A 17,237-nucleotide genomic window follows, 5' to 3' on the forward strand; every position below is an offset into this window, starting at 1 on the left:
AATGCGAATCGTAAGTTAACGTAGATGACTCGCCAATATCTGTTGGGTTAGCAACTAAGTGATTGCGAATTTTGTCATTAGGTGCTAATGACAATCACCTAGTTGCCAACCCAATATGATCGGCCTCGCATGTAAATTCTGCTTCGCAAGGAATCCTCGTTGCCGTGTTATTTATCGAAATGCATCATGCCGCTGCTATTCTTTCATCGGAATCACGTAACATTCGTGTATCTTCTTGATCGCATCGGAATGAACGCGATCATGGAACAAAAGATACGAACGAGATGGAGCCGAGTCGTTGAAATCTTCCGATGCGATACGAATTCCGCGGGAGTATTCTCTTGCGGTCGCGTAAAATGAGTTTCGCGAGAAAATGACGACATCACCGTGGAGTTTGTCGGTGAAATTCATTTAAGTCGATGTCGCCTTGGTACTCGTCGTCGTATCGCGCGACGGGAGGACGTTCCGACTCTCTATGCGTTTGGCGCGGAAACACGTATTGCATTTACGTCCGCATTACAACGACTTTCTGCTAGTAAGTACGTGCTTCCGCAAATCGTTACGCGGTAATGTCGAAATTCGTTTTACCCTCTGTAATCGGGAAAGAAGCACCACGGCATTAGCTCTTCGGTCAATCAACTATGTTAGAAAAATGTACGCTCTGAAAATTGGAAAATGTCGTCGAAATTGTTTCATAGATCGTTAACCGTTTAAACGCGCGTACGATCGAGGGTCGATCGTTTCCGAGTAACGTCGACTATATCGCGAATGCCTTTATATGAGACCTTCTAACCCTCGCTTATCGATGAAACGCGCGTCCATTGCGTGCATAGCGTACGTACATATGTATGTATCATATGTATATTTCGTTCGATTATATTTGTTAAACGGACTCATCAATTTAAAGTATGCAATAATGGAGAGGCTGATTAATTAGGAATTTCTGTCTGTTTGGTGTTCGTTGCTGGCCAGCATAACGAGAACTAATTAATGTAGATCGAAAACTATTAGGTAAAGCAATGTCGTATTGTGTACCGGGACTTTTGCCGACTCGGAATTTAATTTAAATTCTTCAGAAAACAATGATGTCGCGCGGCACTGTCAAGCGGTCATATAATAAAGCGAGTCTGCTTGTGACACTTCTGTTGATGAGTATAATTACTGCGACGCTAAACTCGGACCAGAATTTTGAGGCAACCTGCTCCCCTCTCCGTTCACTTCGTCCACCCTTTCCTCCCCTCGGTATCCAATCTGTCCTGTATTCAGTAAATTTTTGCTACGCGATTTCCTTCCTTTCAGTTTCGCGGCAATTTAGCGTAGCTAAAGCCGTGTTTCGGTCAATTTGCGTTAGTCGGATTAGAAACCGTTTTATTTTCTATCCCATGAACGACTATGGAAAATATCGCTTCCTCCGAAAGTACGAAGTTCTATGGGTGAGACGAGGCGATATCGCGCGAATTTTGGCTTTTTTTGTCGGTAGAAGAGTGTCGTCAAGGTGCGAGCAGAAGAGGCGGCATGCGGCTGCGCGGCAATGTAATGCTTTTTGCGCGGGAGAACGACGACAGTCGATCCTTTCGGCCGGAAGTAATTTGGATGGCAAAGGAAAAGAAGGCTGAGATATAAACGAGAAATCGTTTCCAAGGCGAAATTCCGTATTTAGCAAATACCTTCTACTCGGCAGCGAGGTTGGCCAAAAAGAATAGGCCAAGCAGAATATCTTTCTGCTTCTTTATGTCCGGTCGCCGAGATGGAATACCGGGCTGGCGGAAAACGGGTCGTAAAGGTTTCGGTGCAGCTGGCTCGCCATACATTATGAGCCTTTATTCCGCAGGAAAGGAAAATGGAACGGCCGAGGGGAAGTGAAAGTTTTGAAAGATGGCTACAAGGAAACCCTAGCGCCGTAAACGATGAATCGGTTCAACAAACATTCGTATAAAGAGTATGTAGGACTATGGAGGGCTAGCAGTGCCGAATACCGTTCGATAGTTCTAATGCACCGGGTCCTTCTTAATGAGGGATGCGGAACCTTTTGAAAGAAAAGTAGTAAAAGGTAATCGACCATGATTCGAATCGCGAAGAACGAAAGAACGAACCGAGTGGTACGAGTCAACGTTAGCGGAGAAGGAAATTAAAACATCGATACTCGACAAACACGGTGAACGCTCAAGAGTCAAAGATAAACTTTCCCTTTGAACAAACTCGGGTAAAAAAGAAAAATATTTCTTTGCGAGCAAAATATCTTGTATTGTATCGTGGAATTTCGAATAACGTTAGCTTGGTTATATAATAATTACCGCGAAAAATGAGTATTTGTTTGGATTCTTTCCGGAAAATCGACCTGCTTTGCCAGCGAAAAAGCTTACGCAATTCTTTTGTACCATTTTAACCATGAGCAGGTATTATGCGCGGCGAATCTTCGCTCGAGCGTTGAAGCATTTCACTAGCTATAAAATGTACCAGAACGCACAGCATATTTTCACGCTCGGATGGTAAATGGGACAGCCTGTTGCGATCCCGTTTAAACCAAATGTAAGTAGCGTTAAATAATAGTGAGAAACGTATCGCTGAAAATGATGAGATCTTCTTCTTTTCGCGCAGCATCTTCGGAAAAGGTAGTCGAAAGTAACGGCGAAGCGGGTATGGGTTTTTGATCGGTCGCAAAGTTAGGAGGTCCTTTGTCTTTTTTCTGACGCATCTGGTTCTAAGCGTAGGTGTACGGTATCGAGATAACAACGACCTTTCACGCGACTCGATGGTTCGTTTAGCGAAAAATGCGGGTACGTGATTTACGTGACGCGTTGGAGGAAACGGGAGCAGGTTGAAAATTCGAAATTTTCGTTTCAGGAAAGAGAATAGTCTTGAAACCATCGCTTTGATACTTTGGAAACGTGTCAAACAGCAGGAGAATTACGAGGACAATGGCGGATGGTGATCATTGTGGATAGTAGCGTGTTCTCGTGGAACGGAGAACGAAGCTGACTGCCGAGTAATTCGCAAACAATCGTATGCGGCTAACGTTACCACGTGCTCACCTTTTAACCGCGTTACGCGACTTCAATTTGCTACATACGCTAGAGGGACGTTGATTTTACACGGATCGAAATCTGCACAAAGTGCACCCGTAAAGCGTTGCGTGTACACAAACTCGCTGTTTACATTCAAGTTTACGACATGGGCCTGTAAACGCTACATGCTTGGAGTATACGCGGCTTAATTTTATAACGTTGTTTATAGTGGAAAGTGCTCGTATTCTTTTTTCGGGCACGGATCAATTTCGCTTTCGTTTTAATCGCACGTGATTTACGAACGTACGTTACGTACACGTTTGACAAAGAATCGAGTAATTGTGATTGGACCGCGTCGATAAATCTATCGCTTTCCTGCTTAATCTTGATTTGTCCACGAATAAAAAAAGAAAAAGCTATGCTTGTACGTTGGCGCGACGACAGCCTCGATGAGAAATGTCTCACGAGCGAACGTCAAATCCATCGACAAACGAGATGTTGGCCGCTCGCCAGAGCTGCTTGCCGTTCGAATGTTCCCGCCCAGTTCGCTGTTTACTAACTGGCTGGTTTACAGGATAAAGAATAACGAAAGCCACTTACGGTTTCGCGATTTCCTACGGCTCGAAACGCAACCCGCGACCTATGAAACTAAACGAGATATCCAGTCACGCGATGTCGCTCTTTGTCACCACCTTTGAGATTTGCTGCGATCTCCACGCAAACTTAGGTGCCATTAAATTGGAACTTCGTCTTTGCTTTGTTATCGACTCGTCATCGTTTCTCTCCATTCCGTTTCATTTTTTCCCCAGCCGCCGCGTCGTCTCCCAGTCGACTCGTTCCACTTTTTTCTTTTAGTAACCGTGACTCGAGCAAAGAGAAAAAGGCGTGTACATTTCCAAGATTGGTTATAAAGAACAAACAGAAAGGAATCGATGTAATTGACGTAGGAACGAAGACTTTCCCAAGAAGCCCGCCGTCCCGTTTCCAACAGAGAAATTGTATTCGCGAAAATGGCAAAGATCACGGTACCGAGTGCATTATTCAGTTTGAAATCGAAAGCGCTCTATCTCTTCTTTCGTTCTTTCTTTCATCTTTCTTCCATTGACCTCCGCTCTTTTCTCTTTTCTCCGTTTCCGTATCCTCGGCTCCCTTTCTAGGTATCCGAACTGCCTCGTTTTTGTTCTTCCTCGAGAGACGCGGTTTGTCTTAAAATCATATCGGAATGGAACTCTCGTGCCACGACTTTTTTCCCTCCAGAAACCTCTTACCGCGATTTACGGTGTCTGGCCTGTCTCGACCCGTTACTATTGCAACTCGACGACGATACTCCCTCGTCTTACCTTCAATTTATTCTTCTACGTTTCTAAGGCTACGAGATAACGTCCGTGGTTGCGATTTAACTACTTTCCCGTCGGTGTTACGTTCTTGTTTATTACAGGATATAATAACGTACGATATCGAACGATATCGGAATACCGTTAGAATAATTCATAGGGTTACGATAGCACAGATCGTTGGTAAGGGTTATTGCGTACGCACATTATCCATGCGCCAGAAACTCTGTTACGCGAATGAAAATTTGGCCAACAGCGAGACCGATGCTCGGTTTTCAAATATCTTCTTTTTTCCCCGATATATTCGGTCCGGATTCAGATTTCTGTCCTCGATTCACCCGAAACGAACGTAAATCACAGGACGGTGATTAAACACAACGCGATTGTAATTATTCATCCGTACAGTATGATTAGTTGGTTCGAAAATGTAATTGACCGAGCGTATTCATGGCGTTAACGAAAAAGTATCGATGTAATAAGCAGAATTTCATTAACGCTGATGCACATAACGTTGTAAGCGTAGTAGCCGATTGTCAAAGCTTCTATCCGATCGTTTCGTGCTTGTTGTTTGTGCTGCACGTTTCTCTTCGAACGAAAAATACACGACGGTACGTATTCTTGGCAGGAGAAGAAAGCAATTGAGACCGAGCTATTGAAAAAGTCACTAATTCGAAGGTTTCACGGGAATCGTGGAACGAAAGGATGCTGGTTCCGGTGGTAATCGAGGCGAGATATCCGTGGACGGAGCTAGACGTTGTCGTTAGAGCAAAGGTCGTAACCGTTGTAGGCAGGGTGCATCGAACCCTTATCGGAAGTGGCATCCATCCGATGCATTTGCCGTATATGCTAGTAGCTAGACGATTTAGCCGCCGGGGTAAACATCGATGCTGTATTCAGCAGGATTCGTGGATCGACGAAGAGGACGTCGTAGGGGATCCGGTGGTCGGTGTGTCCGGCGAGTGTAGCTGCAGGAGCAGAGCAGAATGCGGATTTTGCGTTCAGACGATGGAAAACCGTGCGTTTCGATGCGTACAGAGGAGTGGCGCGGTGATCGTGGTTGGAAATCGGTTACCGTGCTAATTGACTGCGGATTATCGGACCCGACGTCGACATCCACGTCGTTAACCGGTATACCTTGGAGCGGACGACGCTGCTTCACCGTTCTCGATGCCCGATTCGATTCTCCGTGCGTCAGACTCGTCGTAATTGAGATCGATTATCGATGGACGATGTCGTTTTCAAAGGGCCGGAGCAGAAGGAACGATGCGAGATAAAAGAGGAGGAGGGGAAGAGAGAACGAGTGTTTTTACGAGTTTCCTAGAAATTCGCTAATACCAAAGATATTTAATCTACGAGTAAGAGACGTAAGCGCAACGAATTTCGGCAAAGACGTCGGATAAACGTAATCAAAGCGTTGTGCGATGGGGTCGAGTTTTAAGATCGGCGTGACGCTACGAGTATCGTGTTGATTCTGGAGAACCACGAAGAAATTGGTTGAATAAAAGAAGAAGCAAAGATAAATTTATAAAAATGTCTTGTGCCTCGTACTCCCGATTAATTAAAATTTCAACCGCCTCGAGGGAATTCATCGGTCAACCTACGTCACTTTTCTCTTCTACCATTTTCAACTGGTCCACTTTGTAAGCGTCTTGTTTTACGTCTGATAAGCGCGCTTCTTTGCGAAAACGTTAACTGTATAACATTATAACGCGGCTACGAGCTCCTACGTCTCGTCGAGCCTTCCTTCTCGAGGTTAAATTCCGCTTTCGATCGTTTTGCTTTAATTATTCTAAATTGGATAAATGCCCGCTTAAAATTCATTCAACGACCCATGTTCCTCGGTACGAGGGTTCGCAAAGCCTAAGTACGTTGCCGTAAAGTACGTACTTTCAAACGTTATAGGAGCAAACGGAGAACGCGAATGGATAGATTCAGTTGCGTGAACGAACGAATTGACGATACGTAGAAAGAAACGTAATTATCGTGAAACATAGGTTAATTGGAAATATTCGAAACGGACGTATGTTTGGATGAAAAGTTGCGTGGATATGGGAAAAATAGGACGCGTTAATCCGCTATGTATGTTTGGAATAACAGCGTTTAAAACGAAATTAGCAATTAGAGCGTGTGACAGAACAAGAGTTGGAAAGCTGTTTGAATTTTGGACGATAACGTGAGCAAAACTGTCGGTATACGCGTTTCAGCGAATTCGCAGTTGATGCAAATGACTGGTATTCGACGTAGAATATAGAAAGTGAGAAGCGTAAGGAAAACGAAGTTTTCAATAGCGTAACAAGTTTTACTTTAAGTCGGGTCGGTTTTGCCTTTCGGTAGAAATACGGCAGTGTTCTCGTTATCATGGCGCGTTTATGGAAATTTCGCGCAACGTCTATGCCAAGATAATCTACGTTAACGAAAGAAATTACGATACCTCGTTTCGCCAAAAATATCGAATAAAAGCTTCGAGTTTTATCAATACGCAAAGTCAGGAACGCTTTGACTGGACCGCGCTAACGAACACCATACGCACGGAGTATAAGAGACGTAAGGATAACACGATTTGGAAAATTCGAGATACAGGATACGAAAACTGACGGCAGAAAACCAATCTCCTAGAATATTTGGTTCGCTCACGAGTGCAACTTGATTAATTACTAACTAGTTTACTTCCTTTGATCAACTGCGTCGTCATTACTCTCGAATTCGCATTTTGGTTACGCGTAACTTGCGCGCCGTAACTTACAAACCACGTTTCCAGCTGGTTCTATGGTAAAGTTGGTCGACGTTACCAAGAAAATATAAAACGAAACGAAATGAAACGTAATGATGAATTGACCAGTTTTCAAAAGAAAAAGAATCACCACGTCTATTGCGCTACAAATACTAAAATTATAATTTCGATACCGCATCGAGCGACCGACAGCTATGCGCTATTTACTCTATTTACGCATGTTCGCGTAATATTAGTGGCTGATGATTACAATCATTATTTAATAACGGCTTTTCATTGACCAAAGGATTTTGTGATATCAACCGCAGATGTGCGGTTCCTATACAAAACGTAACCATACAGCTGCGTGTAATTTCCTGTTTGAAATCGTAAAGATACGCCGCGTGATTATCGCTCTTCGAAGAGAGTACGTAGAATGGAAATTAAAGTTCAAATTTTTCCTCCAAATGGTAAAAACAATTACTTTTTAAAACACGCGCGCAATATATAAAACCGAAATTTCGCTCGTGGGCTTTTGATTATAGTTAGATTTCCGTTGCAGTTTTAAAAATTGGTCGTTACGTTTAAACGCAATTGTGCTGAAAATAAGGGAAAAATATTAGCCAGAGAAAGAACGCGGCTACAGCGTCGCGGTTAAATCCGAAATTCTAATAGCGTGCAAGTTTTAATATCATCCTTCCTTTGGAACCTTTAATGAAACATTATTAAACTCAGCAATGTATGTCCCTTAGAGGTAACAATACAAGGAAAATCGATACAGCGAAATGTGTGGCGCATACATGTTTTCGTTTGATTACGATCGAAAGATCTTGCATCGCTGGCATTGCTCTAACATTCAATCGCACACGTGTTACGCTTGCATTAATACAAGAAGAAGGAGAAAGAAAGAGGAAAGGAATAAGAGAAACGAACTTTTGAACGTCTTTCGTCGAGGCTGTCGTAGAAACGAAAGGCACGCGAACGATTTGCAGAAACGGAAATTGATCTCTTTCATACGAAACGATCTTGCTGAATTCATCTAGCTACGGTGCAACACATTTTCTGGAAAACCGGGTCAGTGGTGTTCATCGATCCTGGCTTAAGTGCTTGATTTTAGTTATAAGAGGATACGACCATATTGTTCGTCATACGAATAGGTTGTGATACAACGTTCGTACGCGTAAAAAATTCATTATAATTTTTGTACAAATCTTTTGTCGGTTCGGTAAGAAACAAAGAAGGAAAGAAAGAGAGAGAGGGGTGGGGGAGAGGGGAAGAAGAGGAAGAGCGAATTGTTCGAACGAAGCAGGATCGGAAAGTCGTTCTCATCGGTCCGATACTCTGGATAGGGCGCGTGTAAATTTCATTGGGGATTACATGTACCGTGAGAATGCGGAATCCTCTTAATACACCCCTGTGAGTAGTACGTAATTAGGTAATTATTATTTCACGTTCATTTGGAGGTTCGTGTCGCAGAGAAGCTTATCGTGCTGTAGCGAAATATCGGTTCTTGGGATAGTTCTCCCTTATCGACTTGCTGCCTTTAACATGGCCAACAGGATAATTAACGAGGACAAATTAAAATTTAGCGAGTGACAAATTTCGTTCGATTAAGTGGGTTACGGGCGGCTGTTTCGAATATGACGTTAATATCCGGTTCGCGAACGAAAGTAGTAGCTCCCGTTCAATTTAGGTTTTCCTTCGTCAGCGCGTTAAGTTCGAAGAACTTGCACCGAACGCGGATGTAAAAGAAACTCGAAGGGATGACAGCTGGTTTTGGAGGGAGTAAAGCTTCGACGGCTGTAGTACGCGCGTTCGTTTCACTTGGACGCTTCTTGTTCGTTCGCGATGGTTAACAAGCTTAGTTTAAACACTCGTTAGAGCGGCTTGATCGTTGTTTCGTGTAACCAGCTGAGTCTCGCGATACGCTGCCGCCGCGCTAGCAAGAAGAGGCGCTCGCGGCTGAAAGCAGCTTATATCCGAAATGAGTACGTAGTTCGCCGAACACACTCCATAATGGTTTAAAATCTCGCTAACTGATATATCGCTCGTTTCTTCTAAAAACCTAGACCCGCAAATTCGAATCTGCAACCTCTTCTGCCGCGACGTCAAAATTTGCTAAATTAACGCACATCTTTACAAGGATACTTGAGAGACGCGTCCGAAGATATACATAAAAATATGTGTTCCATGCGCGATCAATTTCTAATAGTTGGAAAATGGGCATTAGAAAATCGGACGGAGATTCGTTGCTGAACGTCCTAGCGAGAAGGTATCGATTGCCCGGGGCGGTGGAAAATTACCGGCATTAATCTCGGAACCTTTAATTAGGAAGGACCGTGACAAACGTAGGAAATTTTTATCTAAACTCTCTCTATTTGGGCGTCCCTTTGGGAAGGTAATTTTTCCGCGATATTTCGCTACTTTTTTTTCCTCCTCGCACCGAACTCTTCTCGGCGAACGAGCACCCTCCACCCTTTGAAAGGATACTTAAAGGTATATTTACCGTAGATTTTTCTACCATCTCCCGTCTAAGCGTTCCAGGGACAAAGTGTAAGACCTTTAAATGCGTCGGTCCGCGTTACTTTCCCCGTTGCTCTTTTTATCTGTTTAAAAAGGTTAAGAGAAACAATGTTTTACGCGAGGAAACGAGCTTTTATCCTCTGCTGGTAGATTACATGGAAAATTTCGATCGCTGCTTCGATATATTTATCCTGGAATCGATTTTTAACCGCGCACTCATGCCTCGAATTTACGCGTTACTCTCGTTTGTTTGCGAAGACTGAAATCCAATAACCATGGAAGCAGATTGCGTTCCAATATACCCGAGTCTACTAAAAAGTCTCTCAGATCCTAGAATTCTTTGTTGAGTCCTCTAAAGAAAATACTTTAGTAAACTCGTAAACTCGTTAGCGTACCCAATACCGACGCGGAAATTTTAGAAATCAAAGGACGCTGTTGAGGAACCGACACGTTCGGCACGGTGCCTCGCTCGCACTCCTTTCCAAAGGATAGCCGACAAGCTACAACGTTCCGAATCGTTCGTTGTACACGTTGCACCGATACTTGCCACTAAACAAAATTCAAGCCTTGGAGAAACCGAGCCTTCCTTGCGAATTACTGTTTGAAAAGTAAGATGTCCGAGCAGAAAGAGGGAGAAACATGGGGAAATTTAATCGGTTCTTCGATGAAGCGATAAAATTTCCCGACGCTCGGACCGACGAGAAAACGTTCTTTTCAATTCGTTAATATCCGGAGTGCTTCGTTTAATTGGCTCAAAGTTCGTTTTATAAAATCTACCAACACACTCCGGGTCTTTGTTAATCAACGAGGCTACGGATAACCGAGAACTTCATCTCGACCAACCTTTCAGAATATTCTAATTATCGGAGGCATCTTCCTATCTATGTAGATTCCCCGGCAACAGGGGCATTGTTTAAATAGCGTGCGCTAATGTATCGAATCGATGCTCGCTGTTTTCCGAGGTAGGAGTTAGACAGACAAAGCCATTGTCCAACCAACGGAAATCCAAATTTCGGAAACTAATCCCGGACAGACGCGAATGTCCGTGGGTTTCGGTTTTCAACGAGATTAACAGGGAGCAAGTTCATGGAAACCGGCTCGTAGATCGTGTAGGGTGTAGAGCAAACTGTGTAGTTTCGTTGGCCTCGGTTCAACGACAGAGTTAACTCGATCCTTAACTCTTAACCCTAATATTTAACCATCTAGGGAAACGCGTTTTGGTCGAAACCTCTTTTCGAGACGCGGTTACTATCGAGCATCACGGAGCAACTAGCGGCTAGAGGGGACGGGCGAGTAGTCGAGTATCTCGTCGACTGGAGAAGGCAATACGCCCACGCTCGTGTCGGAGGTAAAGGGCGATCGTGTTTGGGAGGTGGCACGAAAGCGAGTCGAAGTCGTCCCGACGCGACGTGACGGTAGGTTCCGCGATCGACGAACTGTATCCTCTCAACGAGAAGAGTGGAATCACAGTTTTACCCGGCACATGTGCATCGTCCTGTTCTGGTAACACGTGCCTCGTTGCAGCTCACGTTCCGCACGTGCGTCCGGGTCAAAGAAACGTAGATCCGTGGGGACTCTAGTCCCCAGGTAACGATGGTAAACCAGGCCGTGGGATCCTTCTGATTTCCATATCGTAATTAATTTCTCATTTAGCCGGTGCACCGCATTAATTATATGTCCCACAGCGACGCTCCGACCATACATATCTAATTAGTTTGGTTTCATCCAGGACTTATAAAGTGCACGCTCTATAGACCCTGACTAATCTGTTAAATCCCCGTTGCAAACTCTCACAATTCAACGGCCCTCTTACCACGTGCTTTCTCCTTGCTCCTCTCACGATCGCGGAACCTTAACGTTTGCCTTACAAGGATCGACGAGAGTCTCTGTGAATCTAAACCTAATCCTCCCAATTTTCGTCGCCTACGATATACTCGATCGTTTTCGAGAAAACACATTTTGCTGGCCGAGCGAAGCCAACGATTTCACACGCGTATCGGAAAAAGTTGCGGATATGACGAGTTCCGGTGGATTTATTCTCGAGATACGTATCCATTACACATTAATTTTGATACCTTGCCGGCTGTACGGAAATGCAAATAAATTAGAGAAAAAGTTTCACGCTGTAATTTGTGCGAGTAGTTTCTCTATTTCCCGGTAACGTACCCTCTGTTCGTTTGCCACGATGCAGTGGCACGATGAGTAGAAGAGAGCATCGTCCAGCCGAAGCACGTTCATGCAACCATTTTAACAAATTGTTTTTCTTGCCGCACGAGAGTGGTACGTACGTATACATGTTGGTACACGTATAAGAGAGACATTGTAAGCATTATTTCGGAGTTTCGTTTGGCAAATCGAAAATACGGGTACACATTTACGAATCAAGTACCGTGGTTTTCTTTAAAGTGGCAACGATACGTCTACTCGACAGCCGACGTTCCCGTTTTATGTGTTCCGGACGCAAAACAACTCGAAATAAAACTAAAGAAGAGTAAGAAAAGTACTTACTCGGATGATCTGGTTCGGTGTTGTTCGCATCTTCTTGCATAGACGTAGTTTTTTTCGACTGTGCGTTGGCAAAGGTCGATAGCTCGATGCACGTCACTGCGATCAATATCCACAGCATACTGATGAGCGTCTCTTGACAATTTCACCCTCGAACCATCCTAACGACGTTTACGTCTTGTACTTCGAGCGAGGCTCGCGGGATCTCAGACGCTCTTGTCTATCAACAAAATACCATAAAGTTATTTAGACGTTGCTCGTCCACGGAGATTGGTCTTTACGACGATCTCGACTAACGCGAGAGAATAGATACTTTTTACAGAAAGATAATCGTTTTCTTTCCAGGTTACAGATAGGAATCGGGTCAGTGACGTGTCGTCGCTTTTTTACAGCGCGACTTTCATCGAGAAGTAGATCGGCTGAAGTAATCGGCACGGTTGAATTCCGATAAACATTCTCATGAGTAACAAGCTAGGATTGGTACATAGCGCAACGGCACCGGTATGGCATGGCATCCATCGGCACGACAGGACATTGAAACATGCGTTTTAAGGCCCGATGCAGACGAACGACCTTTTATCGCTGCGTCCTCGCTGCGTCATATGTCTGTCTTCGTTGTTTTTAGCTGAAACTGTCTCTTTTAATGGGAAAACAAAGAAAGACGTATGATCGCAGCGGGATCGCGCTGTAAAACGTCGTTTGTGTGCATTCAGCCTAAACGAGACCGTTCGCTCTATTCGTCAGCGATTAATACGCGACGTTAACGTCGCCTGACGATCCGTGTCGTGTAGTATAAATTATACATCGGCCTTAAAGCCAGAGATCTAAAATGCTGTTGAAATTAATAACGACGCGGTTACCGACGCGATTTCGATGAGAATCGGAACGTGGCAACGAAGAAAATAACCGAATTGAATTTCTTCCGGCTGGTTAACCACCGACTGCTTCTCATCATCGACGTTGGAAGATTTGATCAAAGATTCGTTTTTACTCGTCGACTTCTTCCAGATCGTTATCTGATTCAACGTTGACCGTTTTCGTGTTTGCTCGGTAAATGCGAATGGAATATCCCATTGGACTATTTTTGACGATCTGAAATCGTAGCTAGAACTTCTGTCGGTAACGATGCTCGTGCTCCGTTTGACTCTGAGAAAGTTGCTAGTAAACGAAACTCCTTTTCCTCCCACGTTTATCATCTTCCGCGATCGAATAACACAGTTCGTTCGAATAACTTCGTTCTTCCTTCGAAGTGATGTCGCAACTAACGCACATCGTATATGCATATAACATCGTCACTTCGCGCCGTTGGCACTATTCGTTGAAATCACATTCGAAGATGATACCAAATAATAAGCGATTTCTATTTTTTCTTTTTTATCTTTCACGCGTTTCCTCTGACTGAATCAATTTTTTCCCCTTTAGTCGGTTGCTTGGAAGAGGAAAAATTGCGCTCACGGCGATTCTTTCTGGCGAAAAGGAGATCTAGATCGATACCGATACTAGTTTATAAAGATTGGTTTTATCGCCGATATGTTGCCACACGAACGATCGTATAAAGAGAGCCACCACGCAGAAGGTAATATCGAGCTATGAGCTGCGGACGCTTTGAACGACGCTCACCCACGCGATCGAGATTTAAAGCTACGTAAACATATTCGCGAGCAAATAGATCGTAAACGGTTGGAGAATTTCTGAAACACTCGAGTTTATGATTTACGAAGCGATAGTTTAAATCGTGGCACGCGTTCGCCAACGAAACGGGAAGGACGGCGAACAACCGGTGTGTCGGCTCGAATTCGATTTCCGTGATCGGCATTATCGGTGTACTGCTGCCGTTGCTACCGCTGCTGCTGTTGCTACTGCCATCGTTTGGCCGACATTACGGAACACGTTCACTGTCTACGACACTTTGTAAGTACTTTTTACTCGTCCACCCTTTCTCCCGGGATGCTTCGGGGAAACGTAAGAGAAGAGAAACGTGGCTGTGTTGGTATCACCAACGGAAAGAGGAGTTGTCTTTCTGATGTGTTCCACATTGGACGCACGAAGTTACTTCTCTCTACTTCCGAGCTGAACTATCGTACACCAAATACGTGACTCGGGATCTGTCCACTGGAAATGCATGTTCGACAAAATAGGGAGACTTTATTGTCCACTTGATTCGTGTTACGATTCCAGCTCGAACTTTCTCGGGAAACACGCTACCTCTTCTTTTCGTAAACTTCTTTCTCAGATATCGTTTCGCGTTCGATCGTGACTACGATATGTCACGTCGTTCAATCGCCTGAATAATAATTTACGTCTCTTCGCAAAGCTGTTAAGTGACCACTGTCGAGCTCGAATACGAAAAAGAAGTAGAATAGATGCTGTGGAATTTCTGAAGGTTCGTCGACGCGTCGTCAAAGAGGCGACGATTATCCGAGTTAACGCCTTTAAGGCGGAGCTAATTTTCTCGGGACCGATCCAAAAGACACGTTTCGATTTAGGAGCGCGAACGTAACGAATTTGTCTTTAATCTCGTTTAGAAAATCTCAAGAAAATCCGACAGCGCTGGACGTCGCCCTCCTAACGATCGGTCCTCGTTTTCTAACGAAGCGTCCGACGCGACGTAACGAGAGAGTCTTGCGAAAGCTGAGAAATTAACGTTCGAAAGAGTCGTCGAAGCTGTTGTCGCGTCGCCAGTGTTTTCGACGTCAAAGGAATACTATAGAAATTATTCGTAAACAACTCGGTCAGTTGTTTACGACGATTTAGCGAGGGTGAGGTCTATGCAAACTATCGTAAATTATAATGGAGAGCTTAATTCGCTCGAGTACATATAGACTACATACTGCGTTTTTCCTTGGGTGAACCTTGGTTGTACGACGAGAACCGTGCAACGCAGCATATTTCGGAAGTTTGAAATAGGCAGTTACTTGTACTTTCGTTCATCAAGCGCACTCCATTCTCCAAGTTTGCCACCATAAAGCCATTCCCGAAGAGACCCCGTTTTAAGAGTCAAACTTCTTTCCCGTGCAATTTTGTGCTCCGTCCCTACCATGCTGATGCTTACGTCGTGCAAAACGCGTATTCGACAAACTTGCTTTATTAATACTTTTACATAGACGCGAAGTTTGCGAAACCTCAACCTCGACCCGTGACAAGCAAAAGAGAAATTAGTTGCAATTTTGTACCGACAACGTAACGAGTATCGTTGTTGGGAGAACACAGGAACGAGGAAAGATGTAGACGCGAAGCGAAGCGCGTATTACGTAACGATATCGTTAAAGGATCGTCTTGTATTTTTCGCGGTATCTGTGCCCGAGCAGGACCATTCCGATAGATAGCGGACAAAGAGAAAGTCGAGGGAAACGTAGGTATCCGAGCGATTCAACGAACGACGAACAAGTGGTACGATGATTGTCGCTTCGCGCATCGTCGACCGAAACGTATTATTTTTTATCGACCAGCGACCAACGAATCTCTCACTGCGTTCATTGGCAACACCCACGCTGCGCAATCGACGCAAACAAAAATAGAAATAAAATCGAGCAAGCGTAATTCGCGATATCGTTTCTGTCCTACTCGTTGACAAGGATCCAGCGCAGTACTGATAAATGGTCGACATTCGTCAACGTTTCAAAAAAAAAAAAAAAAAAAAAGACCAACTGCCTCCGGCGACGAGAAATCGAAGGGATTCAAAAATTATCAGAAATACGGGGTTCGATTTTAACGAACTATATGTATAGCCTCTGGAAGGATGTGGTGTCGCACGCATCGTACTAAAACGAGTACATAGTTGGTTTCATTTGGTTCACGATCGAAGAGAAAGGTTGCGCGCAATCCGACGTAGATATCTTTGATCTTTTTATTGTATCGCTTTGATCGGAATAAATAACAGGTTCGCCTCTGATTCGACGATCGCGTCGTATCCAGCAGCAGCTACCCGGTGGGATAATATGAAATACAGGTCAGCCGGCACGTTATCGTGAATCTTCCTCGTTTACCTTGTCGATTTTACTAAACATTTCTGCAGTCAAATCGATGCGTTATCGGGAATGGAATTTGTAATATAAGCTACGGAGCCGCGGGCAAATTTATCGTTCGATAAACCGTCGCTCGACGTTCCACGAGGAAATTATAGCGGGAACAACGGCCTCGTAGAATGTTTCGGAGAAACTAAACGTCGGCTTACCCGGGTCACGGTGGTAATCCTTCGACTTTCTTTCCCAACGGAGCCACGTTATTTATATTCCGAGCGTTGCACGGCTGTTTGCACACTTTTCACAACATCGTCTTGAAGAAATTCTCTCAGGGTGAATTCAAGTCCTGGCCAAAGTACGCCGGGAACACGTGCTACTATCTGCTGTCATCGGTTGTCCGAAGGCCACTTGCTCGCGTTACTCAGTCACTCGAAACTCCGATCGACATCTCTATTCCCTGCCGTTTTCGAGTTCCTGTCGTACCCTCGCGCACTACTTCCATCGATCCTCGCGATGATTTCGTCCACAACTTTGTTCCGTCGTCTTCCCGATAACGTGAATAACTTCACCAAGGACCAACAAACTTGGACATCGCGCGTTCACTTGCAACGATCGGCATCCACGTAAACAAAGAATCTAACGATCACCGAATTTCCGTTGTTGCCTTTAAGCGAAAATAATATATCGACTCGCGGCAGGCATTCGAAAAGGGAACGACCAAGAGCCCGATAGTCGATGAGTTTGTACCGAAACGGTGGGACGCGGACCGAGTTCGTAATCGCGATACGTCGAATAGACCGATCGAAGGAAACGTTGAAACCTCCCTCGCGAAAAACGAAGCGCGCGTCTCGAGCTCCGCGATGACACTGGATGCTGCCAATGAGCTTTCGCGCACGGATACCATTCTCGTTCCAACCTGCGCCCCAAACTCACCCTACCGCCGCTCTCCCCGTTCTTCACCCTCTTCCCACTCCGTCTCTCCACCCCATCTCTCCAACCACCACCCCCTTCGCCCGGCAAGTCTCTAGCGTACGTCCAGACCTGTACCCACACAACCCACTTTTCCAACACCCCCGCTTCGTGCAAGCTCGATAATCTTCGTGCGAGCTCGCAACCTCCGTTCCAGAGATAAAGAGAAGACCGTGAGCGAGAGTCAGACGAGAGGACTGGACACGGAGAGGGGATGACGGGATAGCCA

At 44.8% G+C, this 17,237-nt stretch overlaps 1 protein-coding gene across 2 annotated transcripts in view; it reads right to left on the bottom strand.

Moving 5' to 3' along the window:
- Positions 1 to 16,908, bottom strand: part of LOC138186163 (nephrin) — a 100,277-nt gene extending 83,369 nt beyond the window's left edge. For both annotated transcript variants that reach the window (XR_011174823.1, XM_069125732.1), the window contains exons 1-2: positions 16,252 to 16,908; positions 12,081 to 12,297 (exon numbers count right to left, since the gene is read on the bottom strand). Coding sequence is in view for 1 of the 2 variants with exons in the window: in XM_069125732.1 (XP_068981833.1) it covers positions 12,081 to 12,198 (118 nt within the window). In the remaining variant the exon portion in view is untranslated. The remainder of the gene's footprint in view (positions 1 to 12,080; positions 12,298 to 16,251) is intronic.
- Positions 16,909 to 17,237: the final 329 nt, after the last annotated feature.

The sequence above is a fragment of the Bombus flavifrons genome, chromosome 13 (genome assembly GCF_040668555.2).
Source record: "Bombus flavifrons isolate JBK064 chromosome 13, iyBomFlav1_principal, whole genome shotgun sequence".
Lineage (NCBI taxonomy): Eukaryota > Metazoa > Arthropoda > Insecta > Hymenoptera > Apidae > Bombus > Bombus flavifrons.